At 33.0% G+C, this 20,462-nt stretch overlaps 2 protein-coding genes across 2 annotated transcripts; both read right to left on the reverse strand.

Annotated features, from left to right (window-relative positions):
• Positions 1-645: 645 nt before the first annotated feature.
• Positions 646-11,425, reverse strand: LOC134252350 (BTB/POZ domain-containing protein 6-B-like). The gene is made up of 3 exons (XM_062734795.1): positions 11,321-11,425; positions 2,736-3,090; positions 646-2,499 (listed from the first exon to the last, which is right to left on the reverse strand). The coding sequence occupies exons 2-3, from the start codon at positions 3,080-3,082 to the stop codon at positions 1,404-1,406; spliced, it is 1,443 nt and encodes a 480-aa protein (XP_062590779.1). The 5' UTR covers positions 3,083-3,090; positions 11,321-11,425; the 3' UTR covers positions 646-1,403.
• Positions 11,426-12,455: 1,030 nt separating this feature from the next.
• Positions 12,456-19,961, reverse strand: LOC134252372 (glycosyltransferase 1 domain-containing protein 1-like). The gene is made up of 11 exons (XM_062734837.1): positions 19,832-19,961; positions 18,393-18,547; positions 17,371-17,473; positions 16,904-16,955; positions 16,772-16,811; positions 16,236-16,391; positions 15,711-15,760; positions 15,578-15,621; positions 15,246-15,366; positions 14,579-14,677; positions 12,456-12,915 (listed from the first exon to the last, which is right to left on the reverse strand). Exons 1-11 carry the CDS (start codon positions 19,903-19,905, stop codon positions 12,766-12,768), a joined length of 1,044 nt encoding a protein of 347 aa, XP_062590821.1. The 5' UTR covers positions 19,906-19,961; the 3' UTR covers positions 12,456-12,765.
• Between the last annotated feature and the right edge of the window lie 501 nt (positions 19,962-20,462).

The following is a 20,462-nucleotide window of genomic DNA, read 5'->3' on the forward strand; positions in this document are numbered from 1 at the left end:
GGTTTAAAAAAATAATGTAGTTTTAACTTATCTAGGTTCACCCTTGTATTTCACACTTTTGGTAAAGTCATGAATTTTGTCCCATAACAGTGGCTTGTCACAACTTATTGGTCTTCTTTAAATTTAACCACCCTACACTATTATAAAATACCATAATATAACCCCTGTAGTCCCATGTGAAATTTATTGATTCAATTTAGTTTCTTTTTGTAACAACATGGGCACTTAATATCATAATAAGTTTCTAAGGATTGCCTGTAGTTAAAAAATAGAAGCACTCATGCCACCTTTAAAAGAATATGTGTTTGCCCCTTGTAATTTTTTTTATTCTTGACAAGATTCAGGTGGGAAAAAACTGTCTCCTGGAGGTTAAAAAAAAATATTTGAGTCAGTCCTTTTGCAAGTCTGTTGGAAATCGAGGGCAAACAAACATTTTTTCAAAAGTTGCCTCATTGTGATCTGCATGTACACAGAAAAGTACAAAGGAAGATAACTCCAAGAACTTTAACAGCAAAATATTTCTGTAATATCTTAATTTTAAGTCACAAAGAATTTGAATAAACTACTTAACCTAAAAAATTTAAGATAAAAAAACTTTTTAATACAATTTACTTCGGATTTTTTTTAATATATCCTGAAATTTAAAAACTATTTGTAAACTACCAAATCTTAAGCATTAAATTTATATACATGATTGCATGAAAACTTAAAAAATTGTAGTGGCATTAAAAAAAAATTAACATTGAAACACAGAGTAAAATGATTGCATAATACTGTCAAATACATGTAACAGTGTCTCAACATGCAAATATAAAATATTCAACTACAACATTTTAACATTAATGAGGAACTATAATCAACTATGCATAGATTCAACAAAGCTGCAAAGATAAAAGCACTAATTAAAACACTGAACAATCTGAATGAAATTGTCAGTCTGTTTTCATAAACAAATCTGTCCAAAAAAAACCAAAGTATAAAGCCTTTGAAATGAATTCACATGTTCTTCCATTCAATAAACATCCTTAAATAATCAAAACTGGCTATAAATATTAACAATCTTATAATAGATCAATTTATAACATTGTTTATGAGGGTTGCCTTAAAATTTGAGAATTATCAGAAGGGCTTTTTCATTTTTTTTAAAAGGATTTTGCTATCAGTGAAGTACCCTTATGATTTATAATGGACATCTCAATTTTTAGTTGAAAGTCACTTGAAAATATCCTTATTTCTTAAAATGGATTCACAATGCCTTAATTGACTTTTTGCCGTTTCTACATGCAAGACTGTATTACTGGTTGCTAAGTTTTCATGAGAAATATCTGTGTTGAACCTTCTTCAGATTTACCTCTATGTTGATCCTATGGGAATTTCCAGACTTCACCTACAGGGATTTGACCTTACAACCAGCTGGAGAATATGATTCCCGGGATCTGGCCAGAGGATTGGTTGGTTTCCTTCACGTTACCGGGTTGTTCTGCAGTGGACGATAAAATATTTTTCCCTGTGCCACTGTCCCGAAATTCGAATCTGAATGGACCACATGACACGAAATGTTTTCCTCCCCCTCCATAGTAGCTCTTGGGACCAACGCTTTTGACTGAAATTTTGTAGAATTTCAATGGCTGAATCTTTAGTCTTTCCCCAAAGAAAAGATTATATGACTTTGATGATACAACTTCTTTTCTCATGTTTGCTTTTTCATCCGAGTTGTACAGAACTTCTCCCTGTTCATTTCTAACCACTACTGAGTTTTGACAGGTAGCCATTGTAACTGTTGCATACATTAAAATACCATGCAGCCAAATTGCTCTAGTGCAGGAAAATTCAATGGAATTCTCACGCCCCACGTTCTCCCATTCACAACTTGCAGACAAGCTATTGAATCGCTTGCAAATGAGAAAACTCTTCTTTTTCCTATATTCTACACTGAATGGAAGCTCTAAATTTGAATCTGAGGTATCAGACCTGCACAGATATTCATACAAAACAACTTTCTCCTTCTGTGTCAGAATATTACCAGAAGCCACCTTATCTGCAAAGAATGACAACTGCATTATGGGAAATCGAATCTTAAACAATAAATCAGCCAGGACTTTCCTAATGTTCTTGTCACTAGGGTTGATGCATTTTTTGCAGCAAACGGCTCCGGCCCATTTCACGGCAGCCTTAAACACAACAGCTTCTTCTGCTTCCAGATTTTTGCTAGAAATGATCGTTGTCACACATTTCCTGCAGAGGTCGGGGAAAGAGGGGGACTGCAAAACTCCGTCACCATTTCTCAATATAAACTGTACACATTTCTCTTCCATACTGCTATTACCAAAGGTGTGAGAGCTCTCTAGAATAACACAAACATTCTCTGTGTTGAGGTTATGGATGAGAAATTCTCCACATTTGGACTCCAAACCTTTTATGGAATATTTCTTAGCTGCATACAACACATGCAAGACATTATCACCATCCAGGATCTTGTCATCTTCAAAGTAAAGGTACCTATAAGGGCAAAAAGATGACATCATTGATATTCAAACTGCATAAAATTTTCTTACTCTTGTATATACATGTAATATATCTACTGCATGAATATCATACGCATCAGTTAAAATAAGTATCTATTTTCAAAATACCAGATGTGTTTATTTTCAAATTTTTATAATTAAACACAAGATATAATAAAATAGTAACAATAACTAAATTGAAATTCTCAGTTTTCTAAGTATAGAGCTCACCTTAGAAATTTCTCAAATACACAATCTTCAATATCAGGCACTGTGATTTCATTGGACGATTCCTTTGCAGGTCCAAGAAACATGGCAAAAAATACCGGGCTCCGGCTGGCCAGCACGTACTTGTGGGCTTTAATGGGCGTGCTATTGGCACCCACAAGGAAAGTGACATCACATGCTACTTTATTCAGCAACATGTACTTGTTGCACTTCAGTACAGTATTTCTCTCTGTCCATGTATCTTGCAAACCTTCAGATAATGAATCAGAAGACACAGGACTACCTTGCGAAGATCTGCTCCCAAAGAAACTGCTCAATGAGAGATCCATGGAATTGTCTTGGCTGCTCATTTTCTTGCCTGAAAAATGAGAAAAATGGAAGAGTTATCTTTCTTAGAAAATGTTATTTCTATCATACATGTACTTGTAAAATTTCATTTTGACAAAAGAAACTGTATTCAGGGTGAAGTAAAAGAAGAGAAATGAATAAAGAACAGAAGTCCCAGTACAAGTCCTCCTCTCCTAACACAAAGTTTAAATTTATGAGCTCCCTGGCAAAACACATGTATGATAAAATTCTGGTATTTTTTTATTCTGGTATTTTTTTGTTTGTTTGTTAGAGTTAAATTACAGGAATTAAAGTTTATGTTTAAAAACAATAGATCTAGGTAAATGTCTAATTCTAAGCAAGGGTTTATGAGGAGAGTATACAGTAATACATAATATATAAAACCAAAGTAAATCAATTCATTTATATTTGCTGTTAGCTTTCCAGAATTTTTTTTTTGGAAACTAATTATTGAAATTCATTCAATTTTATGGCTACAGTACTTCAGTAGTTTTTGATATTTTTTGACTTAAGACTATACCTTTTTGAAAGAATTAAGGGATGTACAAGTCAACAAAAGTTTGTATTACAACCTATAAAGCTGACATTTCTGTTTGAGTGATTCTATTTGTGTGGGCAGGTTTTTTTTAAATGGTCGTAGGGGGCCTTGCATAAGGCCTAGTTAAAAAATATGTTTGTTTCTGCTTTCCCGACCGACCCTAATTTATTGTGCCGACCCTAAATATTTTTTCAAAGCTTTTGTCCCATGATGTGCAAGATTTCACCCAGGGAATTATTGTCTCCAACTTTGCTAGCTTTTCAAGACAGAAAGAAGTTTGGGTCACCTTTCTACTTACAGAAATGCTTGAAAACACAATTTCTTTTTGTCATTAATGTTATTTCTACACACGTTTTGATTAAAAAAAAATTTCAAAAAAAAAAAAATGGCCTTACCTACCTACCCTATATTTTTTCAGCCTGAAAGCGGAAACAAACATGTTTTTTTTCTAGGCCTAAGGCCCTATTTTCACTGGTAGAAAGTGCATTTTTTTCTCTATTTCATAATAGGGTTATTTTTGCCCCATGTTATTTTTCACCTTTTTACACTTGCTAACAATTTTGCCCATTCACAGTTCTGTTTAAGAAATTATATAGTGTTCTTTGATTTCGACGCGTTTACTCGAATTGGTCAATATTTTAATGAGCTACAAGAAATTCTCTTCTCATTCAACCACGGTTAGAATGGGAGAGGATCGCACATTTTGGCCATAGTTTTCAACAATGCCTTGGAGCCCCCTTTTCAGAAAATGCTGGATCCGCCTCTATGCAGGGGACAGGGTCAAGGGTTAAAACCGGAAATTAAGGGGAAATAACAGAAAAACTGGATCAAATAAATGTAAGTATAGGTGGGAAAATATTCCCTGGGCCCCAGGTCTTAGGGAAAACCAAGCAGATATCATTTAAATTATACATGTAACACTGAACTTTAAAATTTGATTCTGACATCTAAGCCTCCATTCTTTTGTGATGGCTCATACAGTACAGGCAACGAGGATCCCATACTTCCAACGCCCTATCGGTCCATCGCAATATAATCACAATGCAGGATTTTACCAGGTGAGACAGGTAAACCGTGTTCCACGTGTGAAATTCAACTGTCCCCACCGTGGTTAAAGCATCAATCAAATAGTATCGTAAACAAATGGGAGTTATCTCTCGAAGTGGAATTTGTGAATTTTCCTTGTAACAGAAATATAATGACAGTATAAGTTTATAATTAAAATATTTTCTATTATTTTCCAATGATGAATAGAAAATAAACTTTAAAATTATTTTTGTTTCTAATATTATAAAATATCAGTACTTTTGTTTATATAGTTATATTAGAAATAAAATTTTAATTTAATGGTCAAATTACAATAAGTTATTTTTTTGCATTATTGAGATTTGAGTATCTAACAATGTAGGGGAGGAACAGCGAAAGTCGGACAGTTTTTCAGACCTTCTCGTATGCACCTTCGGTACGCGCTCCAAACTCGTAACACATAACCGGAAAGTTTCACGTCACATAAAATGATGTTTTTACCCTCTGTCTATTCTTAATTTTCATTGGTTAAAAGCTTTGTAATGCTATAATTCAAAACCAAACACGGAAAGGCAAAGGCTGATAAAGTCGGACAGCGACAGTAAAAGTCGGACATGTAGAATTTAAAGTCGGACACATACTAGTTTCGGCATTTAAAGTCCTATTTACTTCATTTTTTAGGTGTTAAATCGTAGTGGAGCATGAACAAAGTATTCAGGGGGTGGGGGGCTGACCCCTCACTCCCCCCCCCCCCCCGCAAATATTTACTTTACACTATTGAAAATTCAAGTTCATTGAAAGGCTGTTTGTCCCACCGCTACCCTTTTATTACCCTCAAATCAGGGTAATCTGGTAATATGTATGAATAAAATTCGGTTTTGAAAGATGTAATCAAATGGAACGTATCCTCCCATCAACCTCCAAAATAGAATTTTCTTTGAGTTTGGACCATTACCCACTCCTTCTTTTTTGTCGTTTTCTTTCTTCACTCAGGTAAGTTGATTTTTTAAATTTAATTTTCTAGCCCCTCCCCAGCTTACAAAAATAATATCAAGTGCCCGGGAAAAAATTCGTGAACATTTAAAGTTTTTTTTATGTATAATATACTTGGTAATCGTGTGGATTATTTCGATTTTTCAATTTATAAACCAAGAAATTTAAATTGGCATATAGTACATGTGTTTTGCGATCTATAATCTATAAACTCATGGGTTATCGTGTGAATAATTTTTTGGGTTTAAATTGTCCCCAAAATTAATCCCATCTTATATAAATGGTTATAGACAGAAAACTATATACCCCACTTTCTTTACATTATAATTAGTATATTTAATTTTCAAGAAAGAAACCTTTCTTTTTCCTGAATGACAGAATGAGTGATGAGTTATAAACATGAAACTCAAATGAAGCCACGAAAAAAAAAAAATTTACTTTGTTGATTTTTGTAATAGATTTTCTTTTCTTCTCTTTCTATCCCCTTCCTTCTTTTATTTTCCTCGGTTTATGTATACAGTATAAAAAATTCATTTCTCTGCAATATTATATCAGTCTGTTGCTGTTAAAATTTAATGAGATCGATTTTGCTTTACGTGTTTTTCATTGTTTTTTTCTGAAATAAAACAATTTCTATGAGGTAAGTGATAAAACTTTTCTTTTTTTGATTTCTTCCTTCCAAAAAGTTGCGGCGAATCGGCAGTATTTGATTTACAAAAGCTTAAATACTCTTTAATTGCCGGTAAGTTTAATAACATTATAATAAATTGTTCTAGTTTTTTTTTAAAATATGACAATTAAAATACAATTTATTCAATATAATGTTCTGTCCGACTTTAAATTCTCCTCTGTCCGACTTTAAATGACCGAGTATGTAAAGTCGGACAGTTTTATTTTCATGGTTTAATAAATAAATATCCACCATAAAGTTATTATTATGGGAATAATTAATATTAAGCATGTAAAAGTATGATTTAATTACAAAATATACTAACAATCACGGAGTACCGACGGCAAACTGAAGATTTCGCCAAGGATGAACTAGGTCACTGTCGACAGGTGCGCGCTCGGTGCGCATGCGAATTTTATCCGGATCCGTGAGGTGCGTATGTATCCTCCAGATTTTAGACATTATTTCAAACGTTTTCACGACTATATATGTACGAAACAACCAAAAACATCCTGTAGACGGAGATACTGAAAGAAAAATACACATGACACTAAAGAGTTAAGCCCACGAATGGTAAAAAAATGCCTCATCTAAAAAATTAATGAAATTTTGATAATATATAGTGTAGACTTCAAGCTTTATGGAACTGTTTTCCTTTTTTTGATATCTATTTTACTTTTTCTTTAAGAGAGTTTGCAGTATGGCATTGTTTTACTAGAAAATTGTGAACGGAACGTCATAATTGGTATAATGTGACGGAACGTCATATAGGACAATAAAAATTATGTGATTGTTAACACACAAATGAATTGATAATGGATCATTGACTACCAGGTATGACATTATCAGTTTAATAGAAGTACGTGGCCAGTTATATTTTGTGCGATTCTAACAATGCAAGGCCCAATAGCAATGTTTTTGAATGTAAGTTTGGGTTGGGGGTGGAGTAGAGAAAACCTCCACAAAAAATTAACATGCAGCAACAATCCTCCTGATAAACTGCGTCCAAAGGGGTCGGTAATACTATGTTTGATTTTACCTCTTCACTAAATACAACAAAAGGAATATTTCTTGCTTCATATTTGTATATAAATATATATTTATATAGTCAATACATAAAAAGTAAATATATTAGTAATCACTGGCCCCTGTGACTACACCTCCTCAAAAAGTTCTATTCCGTTAGGGGTGGGTGGCTTCCTCTTACTTTCATTTAATGCAGGAATTATTATGATAAAGACATCACTGAGATTACAACACACCTTTGAGTATGATGAGCTAGAACAATCATTAACTTTTAATAAGCCGAAGGTTTTACTTTTCCTATATGCCTCTCTTTGTATTAAGAGGCCTTTATTTATAAAGACAATAGTGGCAAACTAGTGAGTATACAAATATATAATATAATATTGGCGTCGGAAGCAAATTAAAGATGGGGGGGAGGTAAGTGTAAGAATTTTTTAAAACCTTTAAAAAAAACCTGACAAGCAAAAAAAAAAAAAAAGGAAAAAGTCCATTTCCCAAAGACGGAAGTCCTATTCCGTAGGGGGAAGGGGGGGGGGGGGAGTTCGAACTCAAGTACCAAATTTTTTTCCAAACACGACTACTTTCCTCATTTTTAACTTATACTGCGAGGTTCCTGTGGAAAGTGGGGGGCTAAACCATTTTCAATGACTAGGTATATATTTGGAAAAAAAGCATGATGAAACAAAAGTTTAGCATGTTCATACATCTTATTGGAAGATAAAGGCATAAACTTCTATCAAATAAAAAAAAAACAATGACTGAATCTGAAATTATAGCTATTAATTCAATCTGCAAATGCCTTATAAAAGAAAGAACACGTAAAAGGTGAGGACGATTTAATCTCCCGCTCCGAGACATTATATTTCTCAATTTCAAAACTTCAAGGAAGAGTTTTATTTTTCTAAAATTCTGTTGTCAGTTATGTCATCTTTAACACGTTTGATTCATCTATTTCATTCAATGACTGAATTGATATTTTTTTAAAGTTGACATGCAGTTACGCATATTTACCGGAAAATGTTCATGGGTATAAATTGTTTTTTTTTAAATATAAATGGGTCAAGTCTCCATTCCACATTAATGTTTAAAAGATTGAAAAGTAAATATAAAATCTTTTTTACTTTTCAAAAAATGGAGTCCGAAACCATTCAATATAAAAAGCGATTTATGGAAAGATATTTAATTCAACAACACGATTTACCTAAAGCACTCTAACAGACATTGATGACAAAAAGCCCTCGTAACGTAGTGGTTAACATGTTCAGGTTAAGAGAAAAAACGGGTTCGGTATTATGCCCAACCCTGAGCTTAAGATAGAGTTCGAATCTTGTGAGAGTTTTTTTCACACACCTTAAAACAAACCTAAGTGAAAAATGAAATTATATAATCAGTAAGTTATTTAATAAACTAAAAGAGGCAGCTGTCAAGGCAATTATTGAAAAACATCTTATCATGAATTCTTACACTAAGAGTTGAATTTTTTTTGTCTCAAAGTGGGGATTGTCCTAGCCTTGGACACCTCTATTCTTAAACCATAAAACAGTACATAATTGTGCCCCCATTAAATATTTAACCTTGAATTTGGTGAAAATTAGTGTACAGAAAAAAAAGTACATATGCACATGCATTTCATCAAAGTCTAGAAGTAGTACTGTACAAAGTAATAGCATTTCATTTCTCACATGGCAGCTAGATACGTATATTCCTCTCTCCAATTAACCCCCCCCCCCTTATAATACTAAACAATAGATGAACAAATCAAATGCAATATCTCATGGGAATCAGACTGAGTGAAAAATCATAGGGAACCTTTAATTTTATTTTTGTAAGTTTTCTTTTTAACCAAAGTGTTACTTAACAATCAATCAGTACTTGGGCAGGCTGGAACACCCCCCCCCCCCCCAAAAAAAAAAAAAAAAAAAAAAAAAGAAAGAAGAAACGGTTTTGTATTCAAGTCGTCCGCCTTGTACGGTCGAAGGGGAGGAACGGGGCTCTGAACTTGACATAGTAATTTTAAGTAAGTGTAAAAGATATATTTTAAGACCAGTTTTTCTGAACTAGGGTGTTTTATGCCTTAATTACTATTGCCAATTTACACTGAAAGATAGATAAATATTGATAAATTGCGGCTTTATCCCCTAAACAATATTATACGTTTACGTTCTTTATTCCTGCTAGTCCTGGAATTTTTTGTGGGTTCGTGGCTGCAACCCCCACCCCCAATATTTCTTCCTAGGACCTTCATAGCTCTAATAATGCCTGAAAAAAGAGGATTTGCTTTCCTTGATGAATTAACCCAAAAGCTACATGTAATTAGTATGAGTATTTAAAAAAGAAATAAAATTAATGTGTCTTTATTTATTTCGTAAAACGTTTTATGTCGTTTCTGGTATTTAGTGAAAACTTTACTTTCACTTCTCACCTGCTGTAGACCATATCTTCCTGATTGTATTTCGAATATGCTGATATATCAATGTATACAAACATGGTTTAAGGAAAAGCCATGGTTTTAATTGAGGATGAAGATGTAGAATTTTACGTGTTATAATTATACATGTACGTGCGTATTTCGTGTTGTCCATTTTACTGAGCAATGCCAAACAATAATAATACGTCAATAGCGAATATGACTTTGAATATATTCAGTATTTGTACACAACTTCAAAATTAATGTTTTTTAAAAAGTTCTGTAGCTCTTATTTAGTATTTTATAATGTATTCTTTTCTTTTGCTTAAACATGATACATACGTTTTATACGTATGTCTTCAAAGAAAAGTCCGAAGATATTTGTTTACCTCCTGTGGGATCAACTAATTAAAGTAAACTGCCCCCCCCCCCAAAAAAAAAATTAAAAAGAGGACCTATACACCTACTACAGTGTTAGTGAACAACTAAAAAATCGTAGTATGATACTTTTTTGTGAAAAATGTGTAATATTCTAACAAAATCTATAACCATATGATTTACAAGGGGCAAAAGGGTAAAAACTGAGGAAATTCGGATTTTTGTGGAAATGTTCTTTTAAAGGTATGAGCACACTTCTGCCCCACAAAATTATTTTCATGAATAGAACCCTCTTGATGTTAGTTTTAAACTGAACCCTAAATAAATTTGGGGCAGGCCTGTGCTCTATGTAAAATTTGACTATTTAGCCCCCAAAATGTGATAAATCAAGCAAATTCTTGATTTTCTATGATTTTGGGGCTATAGATCTCAGGTATACAAGTATGGAACTCCAAGATTTTTTCCACTTTGATAAACTACAATACCTAGACTACCTTTGAAGCAAAAAATTTTTGGCCAAAACTTCAGTTTAATTTTGACCATTTTATAGGGCATATTTTGACCCTTCGTGGGCCAAGCTCTTTAGAAACGATTTTATTCTGAAAGAGAAAACTGTCCGACATTCGATGCTGTCCGACTTTAGCTGTTCCTCCCCTACATGATGTACAGTACATGTAACAGTAAGCAGAATGTAGGTCAAACAGTTAATTTGCTGAGAGAAAAAGATATGGACCATGCAAAAGACTCATGTTCATATCCAGCCTTATACAATTTTTTTTCCAAAATATATCTAATTGTTTTTCCTGCCAATGCAAATTTTACCGACATCATATGCAAATTAATTTACATTGGGCTCGGAAATGGGCCCCATGCATTACGATGGCGGGAAAAAATGGCAATGTTAATCCTGGGAACATCAAAGATTTACTGGACCCTTTGTTATATTATTTATTATACTGTTATAGTACTACAATGAATAAACAGTAAATGACTTTAAAAAAAACAGTTGAGAGAAAACTAAAACAATTAGGAAACGTAAACTGGGTCACCGAGTTCATCCATCACACACTGGAATGCATCATCAGACGATCTAGGTCAGCATGGTCAGCCTCCGTGCATTTCATTATGTTAATATTTTCGATTTAATTCATAAAAAGTAGAGAAAAACACAATTTTAAGACATGTCCAAACTCTCAATATACCTTCTTTATGAAGTATCCCTGCTTGCGTGTTATGTTGAAACGGTGTCGAATGTCAGCTTCTTGCTCTCGATCTACATCACATGGAGAAACCGCGCCAAATTACGCAATGTGTTTTGCGATAGGAAATAATGGTTGAACAATAAATGAAGGAATACATTGTTCAAATATTCCGGGTTATAGCAAAAAATGATTCTCCATAATTATAAAGTTGAAACTGAATGATACATTCTTTTCTAATACATACAGTTGTACGCAGAGTATTTTTACACTATATATTTCAATGAAAAACAAATTTTTATGAAAACTTGTTGGGAGGACAATTTTAGCTCAATTTCAATGACTTTTTCACTAAATCATTCAGAATTGTTCACATTTTCTTGTCTTTAAATGCTAAAAAAAAAAAAAAATATACAAATCATGGAGAATAAATTATGAAATTATCATGACAAAAATTTATAATCTCAAATTACTATGATTTCTAAACAAATCAGTCTTAAAATATTTATTTTGCACTTGACGCGTGATTTCAGATAAAATTATTTTGAAATCATGTCACAGAAACTTGCTCCCGGTGTGTAATAATTATTTATTAAAAAATCATATACCGTAATAATAATACTTATTATTACGGTGTATGATTTTTGTAATAAAAAAAATTTACACGCCGGGAGCAAGTCCCTGTGATCATGTGAAGAAACTGCAAAGAATTTTGCACTTAAATTGGAGTGCCTATGATCCTAACAAGTTTCAAGGCAAACTCAAGACAGCCCAGCATTACCATAGGATAAATTGGGAAACAGCGTAAAATAATCAGGCAATCCTACTGCCGTATACAGGATAAATTTTAATTAATGTTACCAATATTTGTGACAAAATGTCAACCAAGAAGATTGGTGTGGGGGCTTCCACAAGTATCGAAAATAAAATATTGGCATTCTGTCTAAAAGGCAAACGAGACTGTAATAATTGAATGTTCACAAATTAAAAACATTTTTTAGGATAACTTAAAGCATGGGACTTTTATTTGAGAAAACTGCATGTTTGAACTTTCATTTGTTTGCTAAAGTTATTGATGAAATAAACTCTACAGATTTGAAAAAAAAACCTCCTTGATGAAGAAATGACAAAGTCCAAATGATTTCATTTTATTTATTTGGCACATTCAACAATTGCATTTTTGATATGGATGAATTATAAGTAAATAAGCAAGTACATGTATAATTTTTTTTATATAAAAGTATAAAACACATTTTCTTCATCTTGGGACCATTTTTATAATACCCTGCTGCAGTGCATGTATGTGTTCAAAATAGAGTATATAATACTCGAAAATAAAACTACTGGGCATAAAAGTAAATTGCAGTCATTGAGTTAAAAGCAAAACTCGCATGCAAGTGTGATTCTTTATATATTTACAATCTATTTCATAGCTGGTCAATGTATTGTCAGTGTTTTAAGTCATTAATAAGTTTATGGTAAGCATCTCTTTCAATTTTTGGCGAGTGGTCACGGAGTATCTGCGCTTTGGCTGCTTGAGTTATCTCTCTTCTAACCGCCGTATCCTTGATGAAAGCATTGGCTATTTCTTTGAATTCCTGAAATTCGTGAAAACGTAGAATTCTGAAGAAAGTGTTTAAATCCTCACAATATCAGGGGCCCCACTCATGGTCCTTAGACCAAGGGGCTAAGAGTAAGTGGACTTAAAAGAAGCCTGACGCTGTGGAAATGCTTTTTTTTTTTTTGAAAACCCATACAAATACACGTATAATAATGTAAATGTGGGAGTTCATGGTTAAATATATACATGTAGTTTAATTACATGGAAATAAAACTTGAATTTTATTTTATTTTATTTTTTTTTTGAAAATAAAAATGTCTGGAGCTTTGTAAGGTGAGTTTTTGTACGTCTTTTGCTTTTGTTTGTTTTTTTTTTCTCTTTTGACTCAAGTTTACTTAAAAAGGATGATGTGACATAACTCCTATCTGGGGCCCCCTTTTCCACGACGAATTATGTTTAATCTACAACGATGTTGGTAGTTTTCAAACATGAGTGAATAAATACGACGCCTTTTGAATAGTTTCAATAGTTCAGACACTTTTAAATTATAAGGAATACTGCATTATCTTTGATATTTTAGACCCTATCACAGCTAAATTCGGCCAGGTTTGTGCAAATATTTTGTCTTATGGCAAGAGAATGGGCGGGTCTTAGTACAATAGAGGGATATGCGTGTCTGAGAAGACCTTATATGGCTATTGTTGTTATTTCGCACTTAGTCATTGTCCAATCCGATGACAGAACAACAAAACATGCTGGTATACTACGTATACTACGTATACATTTTATCGCAGACACGTGGTTTAGGTCAATTTACCTGTTATCCTATTCTACATTTCAAACTTTTATAAAAGTCAGCCAATGCTGTTTATACTTAATAATAAGTATGGATTTTCAGTATTTACGGTTTTTAGGACTAGAAATGCACATGAAACTTGTGTTCACTGATACTTGGGAATACGTGTAGACCTAGCGAATTGCTCACCAAACACGCTACAAAACTTTAAACTAATGCATACATATCATGTATATTCTATCAATTGTTCGTAACAGTATATTATAAATTTTACTGTGGTCTCGGAAATGGTACATATGTAGATTTGTGTCTAATCTGTGACTCAAATGCATAAAAAAAGCAGTAAACTTACAAGCATGTTTCCATAGTATTTTTGTGTTACTCACTCGTAACGAATTTCATTTAGCTGATTGGTCATCTAGATAGAATCGCCTGTGCCTCAATTAGCATATGAATTCATTCTTACGTCAGAAAATCTATTTCCGTCGATCTGTTTATAATGGGAAAGGCCGACCAGATTTTACAATATTTTAAAAAATAGCATGTGAGCGCAGTTAGGTACAATTTTCTCCTTTCACATATAGGTAGATTTCAATAAAATACAGTGACCAGACAAAGGAGAAAATTGTACCTACCAGCGCTCGTATATTTTAAGGGCTTCAACGAGTGGGGCGGGGTTAAAATGCAATGGGAATTGAATGTAAACATGATACCCCTTCCCCAATAAAAGATCTATATCTTTCAAATCACGTCTCTATTTTTGTTAAAAATACTATTCTATAAAGGTTCACATATCAGTGATTAGTTACATGCAAAAATTTGAGTAAAATTTAGACATTTAATTTTTTATCAATATACGAGGGGCCGCAAGTCACCTCATCCTTTTGAAATTTCCATGCATTACCTGTGGAGTAGAGAACAAGAATCCTGTGACATTATGTTGGATCAGAGCCTCGTTTCCACCATTACGCCTCGCCATTACTGGTGTACCCAAGTCCATGGACTTAAAGCATGAATAGAAATACTGACGATAAATTATTTTACAAGATTACGAATTCTCTATTTACTTTTCATCAAGTTTATTTTAACTTCATGATCCAATACTTTCCATTCATTTCAGAGAGAATGTGCATCTGCTCTGTAAGGTCATTTTTAAAATAATGTCTGTTTGCCCTATGTCGACTCAGGGTAAGATATTGGGACGGTAGGTATGGAAAATTTTTTACCGAAGAAATATTTCATCAAATGTATTGACGAGTTGAGAAAGTTGTGAGTAGGACAGGAGAGGGCAAACGAACAATTTTAAAGATAACCTTTAAGTTAGTACAATTCTCAGTTAACCTTGGACTTTCAGTAAGGCGTGGTATTCTTGACGTTACATAATTTGCGTCTGAAATGAGAGACCAAGGTTAACTAAGAATAGTACTATTTTGAGATTTTTATAGAAGACAGAGATACAATTAAAATTCATACCATACCAAGTGTCGAGAGAAATAATCAATTTCATAGTTATCTTTCTAGCAGAAGATAGCTCCTCCTGAATTCTGGTCCATAACGTATATTGTAGTTACCTCTAAAATGACAGCGGCCATGCCTTCACTCTCAGATGTATTAACAAGTACGCTACTATCTCTCATGCAGGCGTGTGTATCTTCAATGCTCATCTCCCCCAAGTATATTATTCCATCCTCTCTAAAGAGAAATGGACATAATTCGGCTAACATTATACATGTAGATGTAGATATAGTTATAATTTGAAATTCATTGTTTGTGTTTATTAGAAGAAATAATTCAATGAAATTTTTATTTTCAAAATGAAAAGGATATGTATAATTGTATGTACATGTCCACCCGTTTACCCTTTACATATTCAAGTACATTGTATTTTATCAGTCCTTCACACCTGTCTATGGCTTCATGAAATTCAGTAAAATAATCCTCTTCATGCTGTGAAAATAAGTTTGAAAGAATTTATTAACTGAACAAATAAATTTGATACATATAACATGTCTATGTGCAGCTTAGAAGTCCCTCACCTTTGGTCCAATTATAACGTAGAGTATATCTGTCCTCTCTCGATGCCACTCTTCAAAGAGATAAAATTGAGTTGAATTTGTAGTAACGTTTGCTTAACTTTATTAAGTAGGAAACAACAAGCATGTTAAACTCGTTAATCGGCAAAGTAACTTATCTACCTAATTACATTCAGCTGAATTCTAGCATCGATATCTTTTATGCTTTTACTTTAACAAAATTATATGAAAACATTCTCACTTAAAAAAAAGGTTCCGAGAAAAAAGAATTCTAATGAATTTACAGTAACACTAAAAAAAGGGATGAAAATCGTTTAATCGTTTTATTTCAAGCGCAAGATAGCAAATATTTTCAATTGTATCTAAGATTAAGTTCACATTAGGTTATAAGTTATAACGCGTTTTATTTGACCTAACTTAAAATGTGGTCGTTCAATACTGGCTTGACTGTATAATTTTTTTTTTCACTCTGTGAACACAGATTCAAAAGTGCTTTTCTCGTGTTCACAGCAGAAGGTATACACGTACCTGCCATTGTTCTGACGAGAAACAGGGGGTCTTTGACGGGCCGGATGCTTCCGACGAAGAGAAAAATAGCTGCTCCCGCCACCGAAGACGAGGTCACGTGTCCTTGATTCACTAAATACTCCCTTAGCCTCAAAGACGACGGTCTTGTTTGTATACCTAGGGAGTAGGCATTAATCAACATTTGATATTACCTACTGATCAATCCAAGGTGTATTACATCAAGATTGATGTGCAGTTTATATTATCTAACAGCCAATTAAAACAAATTTGAATTTTTGCGTCAGCTTTGCTTTGAGATGCCAGAAAATAAATTAACCTCTTTTTTGTACTCTAAAAACACTTGATTTTAAAGGAGGATATAAACTGCACTTGTGTAATATTGAATGCTTCAAGTGTTTTATTCTTCAACTTCAAAACCGAAACAACATTTCCCTATAAATAAGTAGGTTACCAAAACTCCTGTGCAAGTCCCATGCTTATTGAGAAGTATCAATTTTGAAAGTTCTCAACATTAAATTCTCGGGACATCAAATTACCTTGCTTTATAATGGTCAGCTTTGACTTGTCTACATGAGGCTGAAGAACAAAAAGAATTTCCGACATAAAACATTATTCAACAGCTTCCACAGATTCATTAATAACAATTTTCTGTATGTCACAAATATTACCCAGATGATGAGAGCTTTATCCCACATTTCTTGGCTAAAAGCTACGATATATCTGGAAAAAAATCAAATAAATTAAAATCATTAAATTAAGGAGCGAAAAGATAAAAACTTATAAATACGCAGTAATACTGAAAAATTTCGTACATTAAGCTGCATGTCGCCCGTGTGATTAACTAAGGTATTGAATGATACATATATTTCCTTCGAAACTTTGATTCAAAATGAACAATTATATGGAAAGACAGTGGTCAGGACAATTTTAATGTTCCAAATTTGTACTAATGAAAGAAATCATATACGACAGGTCCAGGAACTAGTAATTACCTCAAAGACTAGCTGCAGTACTGTGGCGTTATGGTAATAAATATGACTTTGAAGATTAATAGATAAAAAACCATAGCGCTACAGTTCTGCAACTTCTCAAAGACATGAAATGGAGAAACTGAAAAATGAATCAAAATGCTAACCTTGCCGACACCAAAGTTCGCGACATTTTGAGTAGTTTGTCGCCATCTTTGTAGAACTGGTTAACATCTGTACCACCAAATATCACAATGTACGGAATGGGCACTGTATAGATAGATCAATACGGTACTTTAGTCATAAAGCGTGTTAGATCAAATTATTTAAGATAATTTCAGAACACCAACAAGAAAATCTCAACAGTAGTCAAGAATACAAAATGAGCTTCAATCTCAAAGATTTTCGTGGTAAGTTTTCTGCTAAGAAGAAAGGAAAAACCTTGAAAACTAAAATACATGTATGCTATTATTATTTTAGAAAAGCAAGACTACATATTGGAGCACGTAAAAAGGATTTTTGCAACCAAGAAGACACGCTTCCCTGAAGCATATTGATTTAAATTCAACCTGTTTCAAGACAATTAATATACAGAAAAGAAACATTTGGTCCTTGATAAAACCTATTTTTCGTTCAATAGCAGATTGAAAAGTTAGCAAAAAGACAGCAGATATACGTGACGAGTTATTTTTCCGACCTCTGCGAAAAAATATACTAAAATGCTTAGTAGCTAGTTTTTTTTATACGACATTAGATATTAGTATTGAATACGGCTGGGCAATTATATTGATTTTTCAATATATTGCAATACAATGATAAAAAATATCGTATCGCAATATGATTTTGTAATATCGATATATTGGCAATATGCTTAGATTAAGGAATTTTGTCATTAAATATAAAAATGGACTTATGAAAGTTTGTTATTAAGCCAAACAGTAAGACAGAAGTTGTTTTGTGGGAACATTTCAGAGCATAACTTTAATAAAATGATCAAGATTTTTTTTTTCTGTGTTGGTTACTTATCATATTTATGTACATTCTAAATTAAAGTAAATATAGTAAGAAAATGTCATTTAAATTACATTGAAAATATTGCAATACATATCGCAATACAGTTACAAATATCGCAATATATCGCAATACGAAATCTCGGGCCAATACCCAGCCCTAGTATTGAAATTTATACCTTTATCCGAGAGAAACTTTCCAGCTTTATATGCATGTAATGCAATGATGAGATCCACATTCTTTTCCGCCAACTTTCTAAGAAATTCATCTTCATTATCAAAATCTGCCGGGTCCCACTCCTGACAAACCAGATTTCCGGATTCTAAATGGGTCCTGTAAGTTAATTGAAAAAAAGAAGTTGATCTACATAATAACAGGTTTTGAACTTTTGATAAGTTTTTTTTTCATTGTACATGGTATGGAGTTTTCAACTGTTCGTAGACAGATACGATAAAATTAATGCTATGATTCAAATCTAAAAAGGAATAAGTAACAAAAAAATCAAAAGAAGTGTTAACATTTTTCAAAGACGATTTTTCATCAAATACATAAAGGCGTGTCATGGTTTCACTTCCGTCTTTGAATTTTATGACTTTTAATAACGTTGTCCGCGCCAACCTTAGCCAGAGTTAAATAAAGAAGTATTCCTGTTTTTTTTTTTTTAACTAAGACTTAATAAAATCATGAACAAGCAGTTGATTTAATTGAATTAAATCCACATAAACCCTCTTTTTTTCTTTCTCTCTTAAGAAAGACGTTATACAATGGTATACAATTGCTTATAATTACAAAAACACTGAAAACTTATTTAAAGATAAAACATGTCTTACAAGGACTTTTATAATAACCATCGAATATATTCTTTGTTGTTTTATTTTTTATGCAGAAAAGATGATACGAATAAATATTTAATTTTAAATGATGTACCTTAAGCGGTTTTCATTTTATGGCGCCAGTCCACTTAATTTTTGTAATGGCATGTCATTGAAAAAGAAACACTTTATTTAAACATGGTAAATTTTTATCTAAAAGTAAACCCCACTCAGCATAGACATGAAACACGTATGTTTGAAATCAAAATTTAATTGATCGATTTAAAATACATTTTCGTAAAACATGCAGGAGTAATATGGGGGATAAAAATAACAATTTTCCTATCCTTTCCCTGTGCCTTTCTACCTCCTTCATTTTCCTTTTCCCCCCTTCTTTCCCACCTCACCGTCTTTCTACCCTTCTCCCTCATAACTCTGCTCCCTTCATCTTCAATTCCCTCCCCCTCTTCCCTTGTATAGGACCTGTATGGCGACGTCTTATAGAAATGAAATAATCCCTCGCTAAAAACCTTACATTAACAATCGATTTAATGCTTGAGTGTGACGATAAATGCTGAGAAACCACCCAAATTGGAACCCTTTGAAAAGAACTTGCGTTTTGGTTGAGACCTTTCCTGCAATCTCCTTTTTAGAAACCTGGAGATGGTCCAGTAAAGTGATTGATATTTCTTTGTAAGCCTATTGTCATATGCATAAAAAGAGCTAGAAAAGGACTATACTTATATCTGTATTGATCAGTTGCGTGTCTTCTCTGATTTACGTGGACTCGACTTTTCCCCGTTACCTGATTCTTTGTACCGTTGAGTGGTTTCCACTAGGTTTTCGAAGTGGCGACAACAGCAGAACACTTAATGGCATTCTAGGTCACCATCACCGATCTAGATAGCTAAAGTATGTCACCTACATCGAGTATATGTACATTGTGTTACCTACAAGATAGCGGACACAATATTTGCTTACATGTACAAGGAACTTAATTCACTGCACCGTAAAATCATGTTGTAAATGATATACAATGTAGCTTATACATTTATTAATGCACTTACTCTCAACGAAGCAGAAATTGACTTTCAAGTTTTACTGCAATTAATTAAATCCCTTTGCATGAAAAAGAATTTCTCTGCTGGCCTTTCTTGACCAGTAATTTAAAAATTTTACTTACAATGATCTCACTATTACTTGAAGTTAATGACTTATTTCAAACCATTCACCTTAATAAAAAGTGCGAGAGCATTTAAAATTAAACTTTGCCTTCAACAACGTTCACAGAAAAGTTAAATATAGCTTCGCTTCCTCAAGTCAGTCAAGGTGCTTAAACCCTCTAGTACAGCGTTAATTGTTGCGTGAATACTACAGCGAGCTAAGAAGCAACAAACCTACTTTATCTATAGATTTATGTACAGAATCTATTTTTC

The sequence above is a fragment of the Saccostrea cucullata genome, unplaced genomic scaffold (assembly GCF_032062105.1).
Source record: "Saccostrea cucullata isolate Sc308-1 unplaced genomic scaffold, CSIRO_AGI_Scuc_v1 ctg69, whole genome shotgun sequence".
In the NCBI taxonomy this organism is placed as follows: domain Eukaryota; kingdom Metazoa; phylum Mollusca; class Bivalvia; order Ostreida; family Ostreidae; genus Saccostrea; species Saccostrea cuccullata.